The 13,277-nt window shown below is 39.3% G+C and overlaps 2 protein-coding genes across 5 annotated transcripts in view; one reads left to right on the top strand and one right to left on the bottom strand.

Annotated features, from left to right (window-relative positions):
* Window positions 1–8,896: 8,896 nt before the first annotated feature.
* LOC131227499 (uncharacterized protein At5g39865-like) lies at window positions 8,897–10,209 on the top strand. Its single transcript, XM_058223284.1, has one exon. It carries the CDS (start codon window positions 9,012–9,014, stop codon window positions 9,678–9,680), a length of 669 nt encoding a protein of 222 aa, XP_058079267.1. The 5' UTR covers window positions 8,897–9,011; the 3' UTR covers window positions 9,681–10,209.
* A 1,473-nt stretch (window positions 10,210–11,682) lies between these two features.
* LOC131226650 (probable ADP-ribosylation factor GTPase-activating protein AGD11) overlaps window positions 11,683–13,277 on the bottom strand; it is an 89,291-nt gene continuing 87,696 nt past the window's right edge. For 3 of the 4 annotated variants that reach the window (XM_058222255.1, XM_058222258.1, XM_058222254.1), the window contains one exon: window positions 11,683–12,115. In XM_058222255.1, the coding sequence (XP_058078238.1) occupies window positions 11,831–12,115 (285 nt within the window). In that variant the 3' untranslated portion in view covers window positions 11,683–11,830. The remainder of the gene's footprint in view (window positions 12,116–13,277) is intronic. The other variant, XM_058222256.1, reaches the window with a different exon arrangement.

The following is a 13,277-nucleotide window of genomic DNA, read 5'->3' as shown; positions in this document are numbered from 1 at the left end:
TCCCACAAAGTTTCCTTTCTTAGATAAGATTAACTTGTCAGACTCAAACACAACCCATATCCCAGGTTTGCTCAAAAGATCTCCTGAGACTAAGTTCTTCCTTATGTTTGGGACATGCAACATGTTGGTCAGGATTACCTTTTTTCCAGAGGTAAAGAGTAATTTCACGGTTCCTTTGCTTACAACTTTCGATCAACCTTCATTTCTCATTTGGTCAAGACTCAAACACAACCCTTATCCCAGGTTTACTCAAAAGATCTCTTGAGACTAAGTTCTTCCTTATGTCTAGGACATGCAACATGTTGGTCAGGATTACCTTTTTTTCAGAGGTAAAGAGTAATTTCACGGTTCCTTTGCTTACGACTTTCGATCAACCTTCATTTCTCATTTGAACATCTTGACTATTAGTCACGTCTTCATAGGTTTTGAAGGCAGATCTATTGTTGCATGCATGGACTATGGCACCTGTATCGTACCACTAACCAAGGACTTTCTCTTAAATTAAGTTCACTTCTATGAGCATTGTTATGATATCATTGTCTACTGCATTACCTCTTTCTTAGGCTTTTTACAGTCCCTACAGACATGGACAAAATATCCGGTCTTGTCTCAGACATAGCAAGGACCCTTAGGTTTGCCATTTTATTCTTTTGGATTTTCTTAAATTTTCCTTTATCTTTGTTAGATTTTAGGGAATCATTTTTCTCAAAGTTATTATTCTGTGATGGTCTTTCTACCGCATTCACCTTAGATGAGGATGCATAATTCGCGTTATCCTTTTTGTTTCGACTACGAGATTTTTCTTCAATACGAAGATGCTTTTGAATTTGTTACAGGGTGAACTCTTCGGATTTATGCAGTAGCTTCTTCCTATAGTCTTTCCAACTTAGAGGCAATTTGGTGATAATAGCTCCAACTTGTAAGGATTTAGGCAGGTATATTATCAAAGCCTTTATTTTATTTACAATTAATTGTAATTCATGGATTTAGGCCAACAGGGGCTTATTGTTTATCATCATGAAATCGAAGTACCTGGCTATTAGGAATTTTTGTGTTCATTCTTCTTCATCCATGTACTTGTATCCAGTGCACTCTAGATTTCTTTTGCTGATGTGGTTCTTGTGTACAGATCATACAACCGATCAGAGAGGGCGATGAGAATATGACCGTGACACAACAATTCATCTTCTTGTCGCTTGATTCTAGTAGCGATTTGTTTTGGAGTGTCAGCATCCGTTACTTCTGGCAGAGGCTAGAGATTCGAGTCCATGATGTAGAAAATCTTTAAAGTAATTAGTAGAAATTTCAACTTATCTTGCCACCTAGTGAAATTTGTACCATCAAACCGGTCCAACCTGATCAAATCCTAGTTCATTAGTTTAATTGATGCAACACTTTCAATATCCATAATCACGCTTTAAGATTGTTGGGAAATATGTTGGAAATATCGAAAAAAATTATTTATTTTTGTTTCACCAGGCTGAATCATGTAAAAATTACCCTATCCTTAAAGCGTGATTTGCCTCCTTATCAATTGTTGATGGGTTATAGGTGAATTGCTTCTAAGATAAGACAAGCCTATTTAGATCCTGCGTGCAACAATCACGAAGGGTCCACTTAGGAACAATTCAACGCAGCTGATCTTCTGACAGACTCAAATAGTGGACGTATTTGCAGTAATCTTTGATGGAGATGTTTTGTTAGAAGATCTGACAGATGAGGAGAGATCTGTTGAATTTACTGGTTTTTGGACCGAAATGGTCTAGTTTATATAGGCATCAGGGTAGTGGACCATTGCTAGGGGCCATCAATGGTTCAGAATGTTTGAAAAATATTTCTGACCGTTGACCATTGATTTGATACATTTTGGTCATCAGATCGAAATATCTGATCGTTAGATCATTAAGGCCCGTCTGTTTTCGGACCGGTGTGGCTTTTAAGGCTGTTAGTCGTTATAAAAAATGGTTGACCGTTCATATTAATAATCTGACCGTTTTATGTAGCCTATTAAACCTAGGCTCATATCAGACCACTCGAACCCAAGCTTATATTAGACACTCGCACCGTGATTGCACCGTTTCGCGTAAAGTCGTGAGGGAGCGACCACTCCGCTACATGATGTGCACGTGCGAAGTGCGCCAACTAACGCCACTACAGCCACACTGCCCACACCCTCGCCCGAGCGCAAGTACGCACGTGCGTGCATTCCAGTGCTATGCACTGGAACACACAACCCGAGCATCTCAATCTCTAAAACCCCAAGTAAGAATACTACACACACATCCACATATAAGCTACAAGTTTTCTTTGCTCATTTTCGATGTGGGACAAAAGAATAAACCGCATTTTTCATTTGAAATTTTCCAAAATCGTTTTGGCAGCAAAACAAAAATTTTAAAATTTTTCGAATAAGTTTAATTTTCAAAAAACCAAATTTCAATAGTGCGACCTTCCCCACTCTCCGGCCAAGCTCTGGCTACCTTCCGCCGACCATTCTACGTGCATTCTTCCCTTTTGGAGACCTCCAAGGACATTTTAAGCTTTCTTATCTACTCTTCGACTAGCTGTCTCATTCATGGCTGCCTCTAGTAAGAAGATGGAGTGCTTATTGCTTATTTTAAGAATTTTGATTTTGGGAATAAGTTAGATTGATTGTCGTTAGTGAGTTTAATGTTGGAAGAAGGATTGAGCTTTGATAGAAATGTTTTACAATTTGCGGTATATGGGCTTATTAATAGAAGTTAATGAAGGTTGTTTTCTTTTGAGCTTGATGTGGGAGGCATGGTTTTTAAGCTAATGGAGGTTGTTTTTCCCAAAAAAAAAAAAAAAAAACACCGCAGCTCTTGCTATTGGTTTTATCTCAACTGAAATTGCCTTTGAAATCCATAATAACGATCCAAGTGCGATCTTTAATGTATGATAATGGTGATCTAAAAGCTATCTCCGTTGAAAATCCAAAATGGTGATGTAACGGATGACAACTGCAATCTTAGTGCGATGTCTAGTGGATGACAAATGCGATCCAACTAAGATCTCTTCAAGATGAAATATGTTATCTCTTGAGATTGAACTATGGGAAATCTATTCGATTTAGTCCAGTAACTTAAAAAAAAAAAAAAAAAAGAAAAAAAAAAAAAAACTTGATTGTCTATGTCTTGCTTGTCTTATATTCACGATCTCTTTATTTCGAAATGATCGGAATGTTTTATATTAACCTGCATGATGAGATCCTTTAGGGAAACCCTCTCATTTGATTGTCGACAACAATATAGGAAATGTAATGTGCTAAGAGTTGTTGTGTCTGAATATGACGATGTCAAAATAATGGTGCAAAACAATTCCCAGTAGGATATAAAAACCATTTTAAAGAAAGAGAAAGTGCCATCTAGGCCATTTATAGAAAGTTTTTTTTTAAAGGAAATAAAAAGAAAACAAAATAGGTAACTAGTTAATAAAGGTGACATATATTGGATGTACAAGCAGGAGTTATTGTATGTATAGGTGGGAGTTATAGTATGACTGACTGATTGACTGGTGTATTGTATAATGGTATATATAAAATGATTTTTTTTTTCGATATATACTTGTCAAAACATGTGAGTATTTGGATCTCACTTGGAAATCCTCATATATATGTAGTTTCTTGTTAGATCATCGATATCATCCATTAGAGATTGCACTTGGATTGCACTTAGATCGCACATAGATCGCACTTGGATCTCACTTGGATATCAATATTGTCTATCTGCAGTTTCCTATTAGATCACCAATTTCATCAATTAGAGATCAGACTTGGATCGTAGTTGGATTCTCAATGCACATAAGTATACTTGTTGCATAAGAATTCAAATCATGCTAGCACCATCCATCGTAGAACCATTCACATCAACATACATAATTGAAAACACCCACATCAAATGATCAAATTGTATTCATAAATAATAATATCAATCCTTCAACAATTTAATAACATTAAGTTACATTCAAAACACCCACAACACATGAATGAAAGCAAAAAAAAAAAAAAAAAAAGTGGCAATGGAATTACAAAATTAATTTTTGCAGAAGGCGGGTAGATAGGTGCATGTCTTCCGATTGTGACTAGTGCTCTTGTACTTGACGTATCTTACGGTTGGCCTATCTTCTCCTTGACTTGTAATTCTCATATTCTTCAGCCCAACATACACAACCTTCATTCTAATATCACATTATGGACGCTAGAATCTCGGGCGGGAATCGACTCGAGGCTGCTTTTTCCACGGGTTACCTCTTTCGAGGATTTCACATAGTCATTGGTTGATTATATTTGACTAGAGTCGCCACTAGCCAATTTCTTCATTTATATAGTCGACTAGACCCTATAGAAACATTAGGGTAGGGACCTGAAAATTTCCTACCCTAAGATGACTCTTTGGTTCTACAATCAGAGATTTGGAGTAAGGGACTACGGTTATAGAGATGGAATTTATTAGGCACCCACTCTGCTCATACAGATGTACCGTCTCAACTTCACAGGATTTGATTGTTCTTGAGGGTGATGATTCAGTTCTCGTATATGAGTGTATGTGATGCTTGTGATAAAATGTTAAGTAATTAGCATGTTTTCTATTAAGGATGATCTGATTAGATCGAAAAGCCTCAAAGCATACTTTTGAGCCAATTTGGTGCAAAGTAATTTGTTCAATGATGATATAAGTGTTGCACTACATAAATGATGTGGCTAGATGAAGCTTGATTGAAAACAATTGGGTGGATGGTAGTGTTGCAAGGATCATATCGAGTAGCTTGAATTTAACGTTGGTTGGGTCAATAGGTTAGTATTAGGGTTGTACCTAGGCTAGGCTCTCTTCCTCATTCTCACTCTCCGTGGTGGGGTAGATGGCTAAGGGGTTTGGGATGCGTATGAATTTGGTAAGGAATGGTAAATGATGATTTTTTTTTCCAAATGATTAAAATGTGAAGGGAAATGGGATATTTATAGCCATCCAGCTTAATTTTTTGGTAATTCTTGTAAGGCTTGATGTTAAAAGGGATTTGGATAGCTGAGATTTGAGATTGTCATGTGGCAAGATCTCATGTGTTGGTTTGAATGGAATAAAGTATAATTTTGGCTCAAGGGAGGGGCATCAGAGTAATTGTTAAGGTTTACATATGCATGAAATAGGCAGGGAGGGCAGTACACATGAGTGAGCAATTGGCCAAAGTATGGCTAGTGCCACGTGGCGAGGTTTGGTCTTGTACACATGGACAGGTTTGGTCCTCTGAAGTTGTCCTGTTGTCTCCCATTCCCTTCGAATTGGGCTTTAGAATGGGCTTAGGCCAAAATGGGTTATGAACTTGGCTTGATATGGTGAGTTGACTAGGTAGGCTATGTGGGTTGACTAGGTGGGTTGACTCTATAAGTTAGGTTTTTCCTAAAGTTAGGGTTTTGTTGGGTTACTGCAATTAGGTTAACAGGGTTTTAGGGTTTTTAAGGTTCTAGGGTTTGGATTCTGGTTTGGATCAAGGTTTAGAGTTTGGATTCGAGTTTAACTTAGGGTTAAGGGTATGGATTTGGGTTTGATTAATGGTATAGGGGGTGTCTACACACATTCTTTCGGGTGTTGTCTTCGTAATCTTATACATTTTAGCTTTTAGCTCTTTGTATGAAATTTCAGAATTCACAAGGACAGGTTTATTTTTGCCACCCTTATATGATATTCTCTCATTTTCACGTACAAATTCCCCATCATAATAGCATAGTATTGTGGGAAGAGCCATGATCTTCACAATTTCTTGAACTTGAAAAGAAAAGGCGGAACTGTTAGACTTAGAAGAATAGTCTAAAGCACTCAAAATAAAACTAACATTGGATCTCCATTGACATTCCACAGCGTGGTCTCTGTTAGATGTCCATTGTCATGTTTCAACGATCTCGGTTGACATTTTACAACGGGATCTCCAGCTGACATTTTATAGTGGGATCTCCGGTTAGATCTCTATTGTAATGTTTTAGGGATCTCCATTGACCATCCGCATAAGCAACTCGCATGTCACATGTAAAGGGCACTATGGATGGACGGTATGGATAAAACACACATGTGACATGCAGTTGGTGGTCGTTAAAGGGTGGATGATTTAGCTGACTACCTGTTCAACAGAAGCGACAATGGTCGTTAAAGGGTGGATGATTTAGCCGGAGTTTTGTAAACAATCGTCGAATGTTAGCCAGATATGGTCGAAGGTAGCTGGCCCCATAGCAAGCAGTTGATGGTGTTGCCCGAAAAAACGAAACCTTCTCGCTGAAGAATGGGTCCGACGGCCTTTTGGCCCCACAAAAGGTCATAGGGCCAGCTTTTGTGGGGCTTAGAAGTTGTCGTGAGTTGAATCCACATTGTTTATTAGATGGTCCATGGGCCTAAGAACGAGGCAAAACTTCATCGCTGGTAGACTACAAAAGAAGAAACAATTGAGAATAAAGGCCCGTTGTTCATGAATTTTGTAGGCCACGGAGGGCTTCAAACGAATTCAATTCAAAGCTTATTATGGTTATAGAATACTTCTTAGTAAAATGAGCAAAACAGATCTCCCATGGAATGCATCCAATCATGATTTAGTGGGATCTACTGCCCACTTTGCAAAGAAGCCACTGACGTCTTTTATACTCAGCGTCGTGAAGGGTGATAGCTTGCATATAAGGAGCATTTTGGTCGAAAATATTTCAAAAAGTTAAAGCAGGTTACATTTATTGCTAGGGGTTAAAACCTACGTCACTGTCAAACTAAAGGGTCATTTTGATAATAAAAAATCTCCGATTGCAGGTTTAGTGCGCCATATATTGTACAAAAAAATCTCTGATTTCGGCCTGAAAAATGGACCCGACCGGCGGACCGGACCGAAATAGTTAAAAATCTAGGCCGAGACCTATCTAGGCCCGGCCCATTGACAGCCCTAATTGTGTATCCACTCCGCCCTTCCGTTTTTACAGCTCATTTTAAGGCATGGCCTAAAGGTGAAGCAGATCCAAATCTAAGGTGGACCATACCATAGGAAAATGCAATAATTGACTATTAAAAACTTTTTGTGGGCTACAAAAGATCCGTACTAACTTCTATTTATAATTTTACCTTCATCCAAGTCGTGTGACCTTATCAATAGGTTGGATGGCAAATAAACATTACGGTGGCTCCCAAGAAGTTTTTAATGATGGGTAATCAGTCACTCCTATGGTATGGTCCATATGAGATTTAAATCTGCTTCATTTTGGGCTGATGTCCTTAAAATTATTTGGAAAAATGGATGAAACGGCATGCGTCAGCGTGGGCACCATGGTCAGGCCGCTCCCTCCACCCGTGGCAAAGTTCCATGGCCCCACCATGATGCATGTGTTATATCCACACCGTCCATTCATTTTACCAGATTATTTTAGGACATAAGCCCAAAAATGAGGAGACCAAAAGCACATGGGGGCCACACCGCAGAAAACAGTGGGGGACCATGCGCCCACCTTTGAAAATTTCCTGAAGCCCACCATGATGTTTATTTGCCATCCAACGTGTTGATAAGGTCATAGATTTGAAGTTACAAATATCATTAGCTTCATCCAAAATTTCTATGGCCCCCGAGGAGTTTTCAATGATAAGAGTCCCCATTGTTTCATGTGGTGTGTTACACTTGACCTTTGAATCTGCCTCATTTTTGGGCTAACTGCTTAAAATAATCTTTAAAAAAATGGATGAACAGTGTGGATATAACAAATACATCATGGTGGGGCCCACAAAACTTTACCCGGCAACAATGTACCGAACTCAGTGCTGTGTACAATAGTGAATCGAGTCCGTATCTATGCAGGTATTTTGTGGGAACCGATTGGCTACTCATGTACGTGTTTCATCCATTTTTACATATCATTTTAGGGCGTGATCCTAAAAATGAGGGGAATATAAATCTCAGGTGGACCACACCAAAGGAAAACAATACTGATTAGATATCCACCATTAAAATCCTCCTAAGGCCCACTGTACTGTTTATTTGACATCCGGTCTGTTTATTAGGTCATACAGACGAAGGGAAAAAACAGAGATCAGCTTGATCAAAAACTTTTCTTGCCCCCAAAAAGAAGGGAAAAAACAAAGATCGCTTGATCCAAAACTTTTATTGCCCCCGAAGAGTTTTCAATGGTATATATTCATTCAACACTGTTTACTATAATGTGGTACACTTGATATTGGAATATACCTCATTTTACTCTCATACCGTAAAATCATTTAGAACAATAAATGGACGGCATGGATGAAACACATACATCATGGTGGGGCACACGGAGAACCGACCATCAGCCATTGGCTGCTGGCAGGGGAGTAGCCAATCCTTTTCGGTATTTTGTAATGAGAAACGCGTAGCATCTGACATAAAGCACGCGGATTGCGTACTACCCCGCCCGTCCCTAGCTCCGAACGGGTAGGTCTGTGGGCGGGCCCACCGTTATGTATCTGTACATCCAAGCCGTCTATCTCTTTTCTCAGATTATTTGACGGCATCAAAACAAAAATGAGGCAAATCCAGTTATCAAATGGACCACACCACAGATGACTCTTGCATTTAATGCAACTGATATTTAATGCTGGGTGCATTTTAATGCAACCAAGCTTATTAGTTGGTGTGGTCCACTTGATCGTTGGATTTGCCTTATTTTTGTTTTCATGCCTTAAAATAATCTGAGAACATGGATAGACGACTCGGATGTACAGATACATCACGGTAGGCCCGCCCACAGACCTGCCCGTTCGGAGCTAGGGACGGGCGGGGGTAGTACGCAATCCGCTTCCGGACATAAAAGGATCGCACCTCGATGCAAACGCCGCCCACGCGCTCGAATGCCTTATTAACTCGCGAGCAAAAACACCTTTTTTCTCCTTTCCTTCCATTTCCCTTTCATCTCCATTCTTCCAAGAAAAAACCACCCCATCTCTCTCTCTCTCTCAATTCCAAAGACCACGATCGTCTTCGTCTCCATCAAACGCTTTCCATCCATGGCCGGCTTCCAAGACTCCTCCCGCAACAAGCCTTCAATTCATCCCCCCAACGAATCAAAGAAATCCTATCCCTTCATCTCCAACAAAAACACAGAGCCCCACCCATTCAAGACACAGACCCCTCCTCCCAATCCCTTCCTCCGACGTGCCTTCTCATGCAAGCAATCCAACCCCTCATCAGCCCATACCCTCTTCAAACGCCCAGGGATCAATGACACCAATAACAAGATCCTTCTCTACTTCACATCCATCGGCGGAATTCGCCGGACCTACGAAGACTGCTGCGCCGTCCGCACCATCCTTGGTGGATTCCGCGTCCCTGTCGACGAGCGCGACGTATCGATGGACTCCGCATACCGACATGAACTGCAGAGCATGCTCGCGAAGGAGATGGTTGCTTTGCCCCAGGTTTTTATCCGTGGTAAGCACATCGGCGGTGCGGAGGAGATCAAGGCGCTTCATGAGACCGGGGAATTGGCTAAGCTTCTTGAAGGGTTTCCGGTTCGGAATCTGGGATTCGCCTGTAAAGGATGTGGCAACACGAGGTTTGTCCTTTGTGCAAATTGCGACGGAAGCCGGAAGGTTTTCATTGAAGAAGAAGGGCGGCTGAGGAGGTGTTCTGAGTGTAACGAGCATGGGTTGGTGCGGTGCAATTTTTGCCTTTGATCAATTGAATGAATGATGTTTCTTTCAACGTAGCTGGTGAGAATTTGTCAAGACTATATTACATTGGGTTTCTGCTGTGGAAATTAAAACGTCAGCATTTCGCTGTTGCTGTTGGTGGGGATTACTGAAGACTACTACTACATTGATATTTCAGTGTTGTATTAGTATATTGGCATTGGTTAGTGCTGATAATTATGGAAGACACTACTACATTGATATTTTACTGTTGGCATTGGTGAGAATTACTGAAGAGTGCTGCTCTCTGGTCTTCAGGGGCTTGGTAATGTGGAATTTTATATCATTTCTTCCTTTTTCTGTGCATATTGGTGTTGTTGGGGTTTTTTTTTTTTTTTTTTTTAAAAAAAAAATATAAATTGAAAACCTTGTTTATGGGTATTTTTGTTTTTCATCGTATCTGAAAAATGAATTGGAGTATAATGGGGTTTTCTTGTTTTTTCTAATTACCCATTACAAAACATGGATTACAAATGAAACATCTCTTATCTTGGAGAAATGAGATCGTTCTTCATTCATGGAATGTGCATTGTTTCTTCTCTCATCTTGATGGGTGTGAAGAGTGATATAATTGATATAGGAACTGCAGTGGAGATTGCTACTTTTTGAAAGAAATAGAGTAGGTAGGTTCTTGTAATATTTAGTCATCAAACAAGGGTGATTTGGATAACTAATTCAGTGGACCACAGCCCAAAAATGAAGTCAAATGGACTGCAGTGGCCATCCATTCAGTGGCCCGCAAACAGATCATCAACACAAAGTCGAGAGGAAAAAAAGGGAAACCAAGAAAAGAGAAGTGAAGTGGTTTACATTCAACTAGAAAACTCACAATGAGCATATTGTGTGGATAGTTTCAATCAGCATAGAAGAGATGGAGACTTGTTCTTCTGCCTGCCCAGTGGGCTATCTGGTCTAAACTTGCACTCTTTTGAAGATAAGAAGGGTTCGGTTGGGGGGTTGTTTGTAGAGTGTTTCAGTCCATCAAGGAGTGGGCTCCTTGATCTTCTATGGGTTGCTGCTCGTGTTTTTCTGTTTATTAGTTTCTGTTTTTGTCCTTTTCTTTTGGCTGTTGCCTAATAATTTGTTCATCTTTCAAGGGAAAAAGAGAGAGTTTCAAGCAGCATAGTTTTTGGGCTACTGTCCATTCACACGGTAGCACATGATATCAACTGTCGTGACCACCTTATATATTCGTCACATGTATGATGGCGACCATGGACTACATAAATTCCATTTCTCTTGCTGTGAATGGATGATGAGGCAAATTTTTAACCCAGTAGCAGCTTATTCAATCATGTAATAAAATATGGGTTTATTTGTAACTTAGTACACACTTCTAGTTGCTGCCAAACATGCCAACATGGCAAATGTTTAGAATGCTGTTGTATCAGGTGGGACTGACTGCATTGGCCAGAACTCAAGCTGTTTAACCACGGCGGAGATCAGAAAACAGCACAAGCCTTTTCACCAGTTATTTTGGGTAGGCTTCTGAAAACGATGGACGGTCTAACAAAACCTGTGGTTGCCAATTGTTTTCATACATGTGGCAAATCTGATAGTACAAGAAATACCACAAAATAACTGGGAAGTTGAGGATTGGCCTAACAGAGGGGTGGCCAAGCTGATTTTTATTTTTTCCCTTTCTGAACTCGGTTACTTAGAATGATAATGACCCATTTGAGTTTGATCTACTCAGTGCAGCATTCAACAACCCCAAAGTGACTTTTCCTGCATTGACAAGGGTGATTGTACTGTTCTAAACTAATGGTTTTGTTTACTGTCATCAGCCTCTTCACAAGCTACAATGAAATGCACATTGCTTTTCTGTCTGAAATGGGCACTAGAAGTTCTCATCTAATTGAGCTGAAGTGTAAATTTTCCTTTTTCTTTTTTTCTTTTTTTCTTTTTTAAATAATAATAATTTTAGGGCTAAAATTACTTTAAAAAAAAAAAAAAAAAAAAAAAAAAAAAAAACACTGCGTGGAGCTAAGAAAATAGTAGTTGGGAATACATGCCAATAACTAAGAACATGGATAATTCCTCATAGAATAGAAGGCCAAGCAAAGTGTAAAATTGTTATCATAGAGGGGAATGCAAGATGATAAAAGATGTTTTTTTTTTTTTTTCTTCTGAGCTCATTGGCTAAGTGGAACACATTCAAGTTCAATTTCCAACTCTCCGCATTCAACATATTGCAGACGCAGGGTGATCTCTTGCTTTACCTTTCCTTCGGCAATGGTGATTGTGCTATCTTTAACTAGAGTACTGTCTTCATCTGCCAGCAATGTCCCGATTGGCATGGATTCCGTGATGGTAGAGTTCTCATATGCTTTGGCAGCAGAGATTAGGGGCTGGATGTCGATTTCAGCTTCCCCCATATGATCGTCTGTGGAAAACGTGTCCTTATCATACACTTGCTGCTAAAAATAAGAAACAAGAATGTTCAGCTCAAGCCTCAAGAGAAGCCACATAGTATTAGATGCTTTGAAAGGGTGTGATTAATCAAAAGTAGTTATTGGCCAGACAAATTAATCGATGCTGTTTTGCTTTAACATATAAAATGGAGGTTATACTACCTTGTGACCTCCTGCATCTTTCACAAAGGGTTGAGCTAGCTGATGGAGGCTCTTCGTAAAGGTAACAGGGTTAATAAAAAACAGAATGCCCTTCAACAATAGAGTTGTTGGGAGAAACTAAGACCTATAACTGAAAGGGATGGCTAACCTTTTTCTTTCTTTGGAAAAAATAAAATCAGTGTTCCATTAAAAAAAAAAAAAAAAAAAAAAAAAAAAAAAAAACAAAGGAATAACAAGAGTAACTTTGAGGTACACTTTTATCATCAAAGAAGTGTATCTTAGAAAATCTTTATGCTGGATGATTGTGGATGGGTATTGTGAACCCCTGCCATGGCCGGCTCCATAGGCTGGGTCAAAGATGAAGGTTGATATTTGGTGGGGAGCTGATAGTAAAACTTCTGCCAATCCTCCATTTAAAAGCTGATCATCCATGAGGAAACACGAGTAATCAGAGGATCCATCTAGGCCATGCAAGTTGTTCAATCAAATATCAGGACATAAGAATGCATATTTGGCCCCAATCAAACCCATGCAACAGTCCTAATCACATATTGGACTCAGGTAACAGTCTATGTTAAAGATTTGGACCATTTAAAAGTACAAATTACTAATGTGGAACATTTTAAGCATCTCGATTGATCATATCAAGGATTTGGACTTGATCAAGGATTAGATGATTATCTGCCTTCAATAGTCCAAGTGGTTTGTATGATCTACTGATTTAACCAAATGGCTTTGATGGAACACTCTTGTGGTCTGGACATAATGATATATTTTGGGAATTTCCTGGTTAAAGTATACTTATTACCCTTTTAGATTTAAAATCTTTTGAATGATTTCCCAATGTCTTATTTCATTAGTGCATGTGTTGAATCTCTTCGGATCAGGGAAATTGAGACTCTGGAAGTGATAAATCCATGAATTTCTTAAATTCAAGGATTTGCATTGGATTTGGATATGGTAAATCTCAAAGTCCACTCTGTTTGGGAATGAAGCTTCAAATCCT

Source organism: Magnolia sinica, chromosome 15 (genome assembly GCF_029962835.1).
Source record: "Magnolia sinica isolate HGM2019 chromosome 15, MsV1, whole genome shotgun sequence".
Taxonomy (NCBI): domain Eukaryota; kingdom Viridiplantae; phylum Streptophyta; class Magnoliopsida; order Magnoliales; family Magnoliaceae; genus Magnolia; species Magnolia sinica.
The sequence above is the reverse complement of the archived record's forward strand: the minus strand, read 5'-3'. Positions and strand labels throughout refer to the sequence as shown.

Coding starts and splice junctions, on each gene's coding strand:
- LOC131227499 (XM_058223284.1), top strand. CDS start 9,012: ATGGCCGGCTTCCAAGACTCCTCCCGCAACAAGCCTTCAATTCATCCC.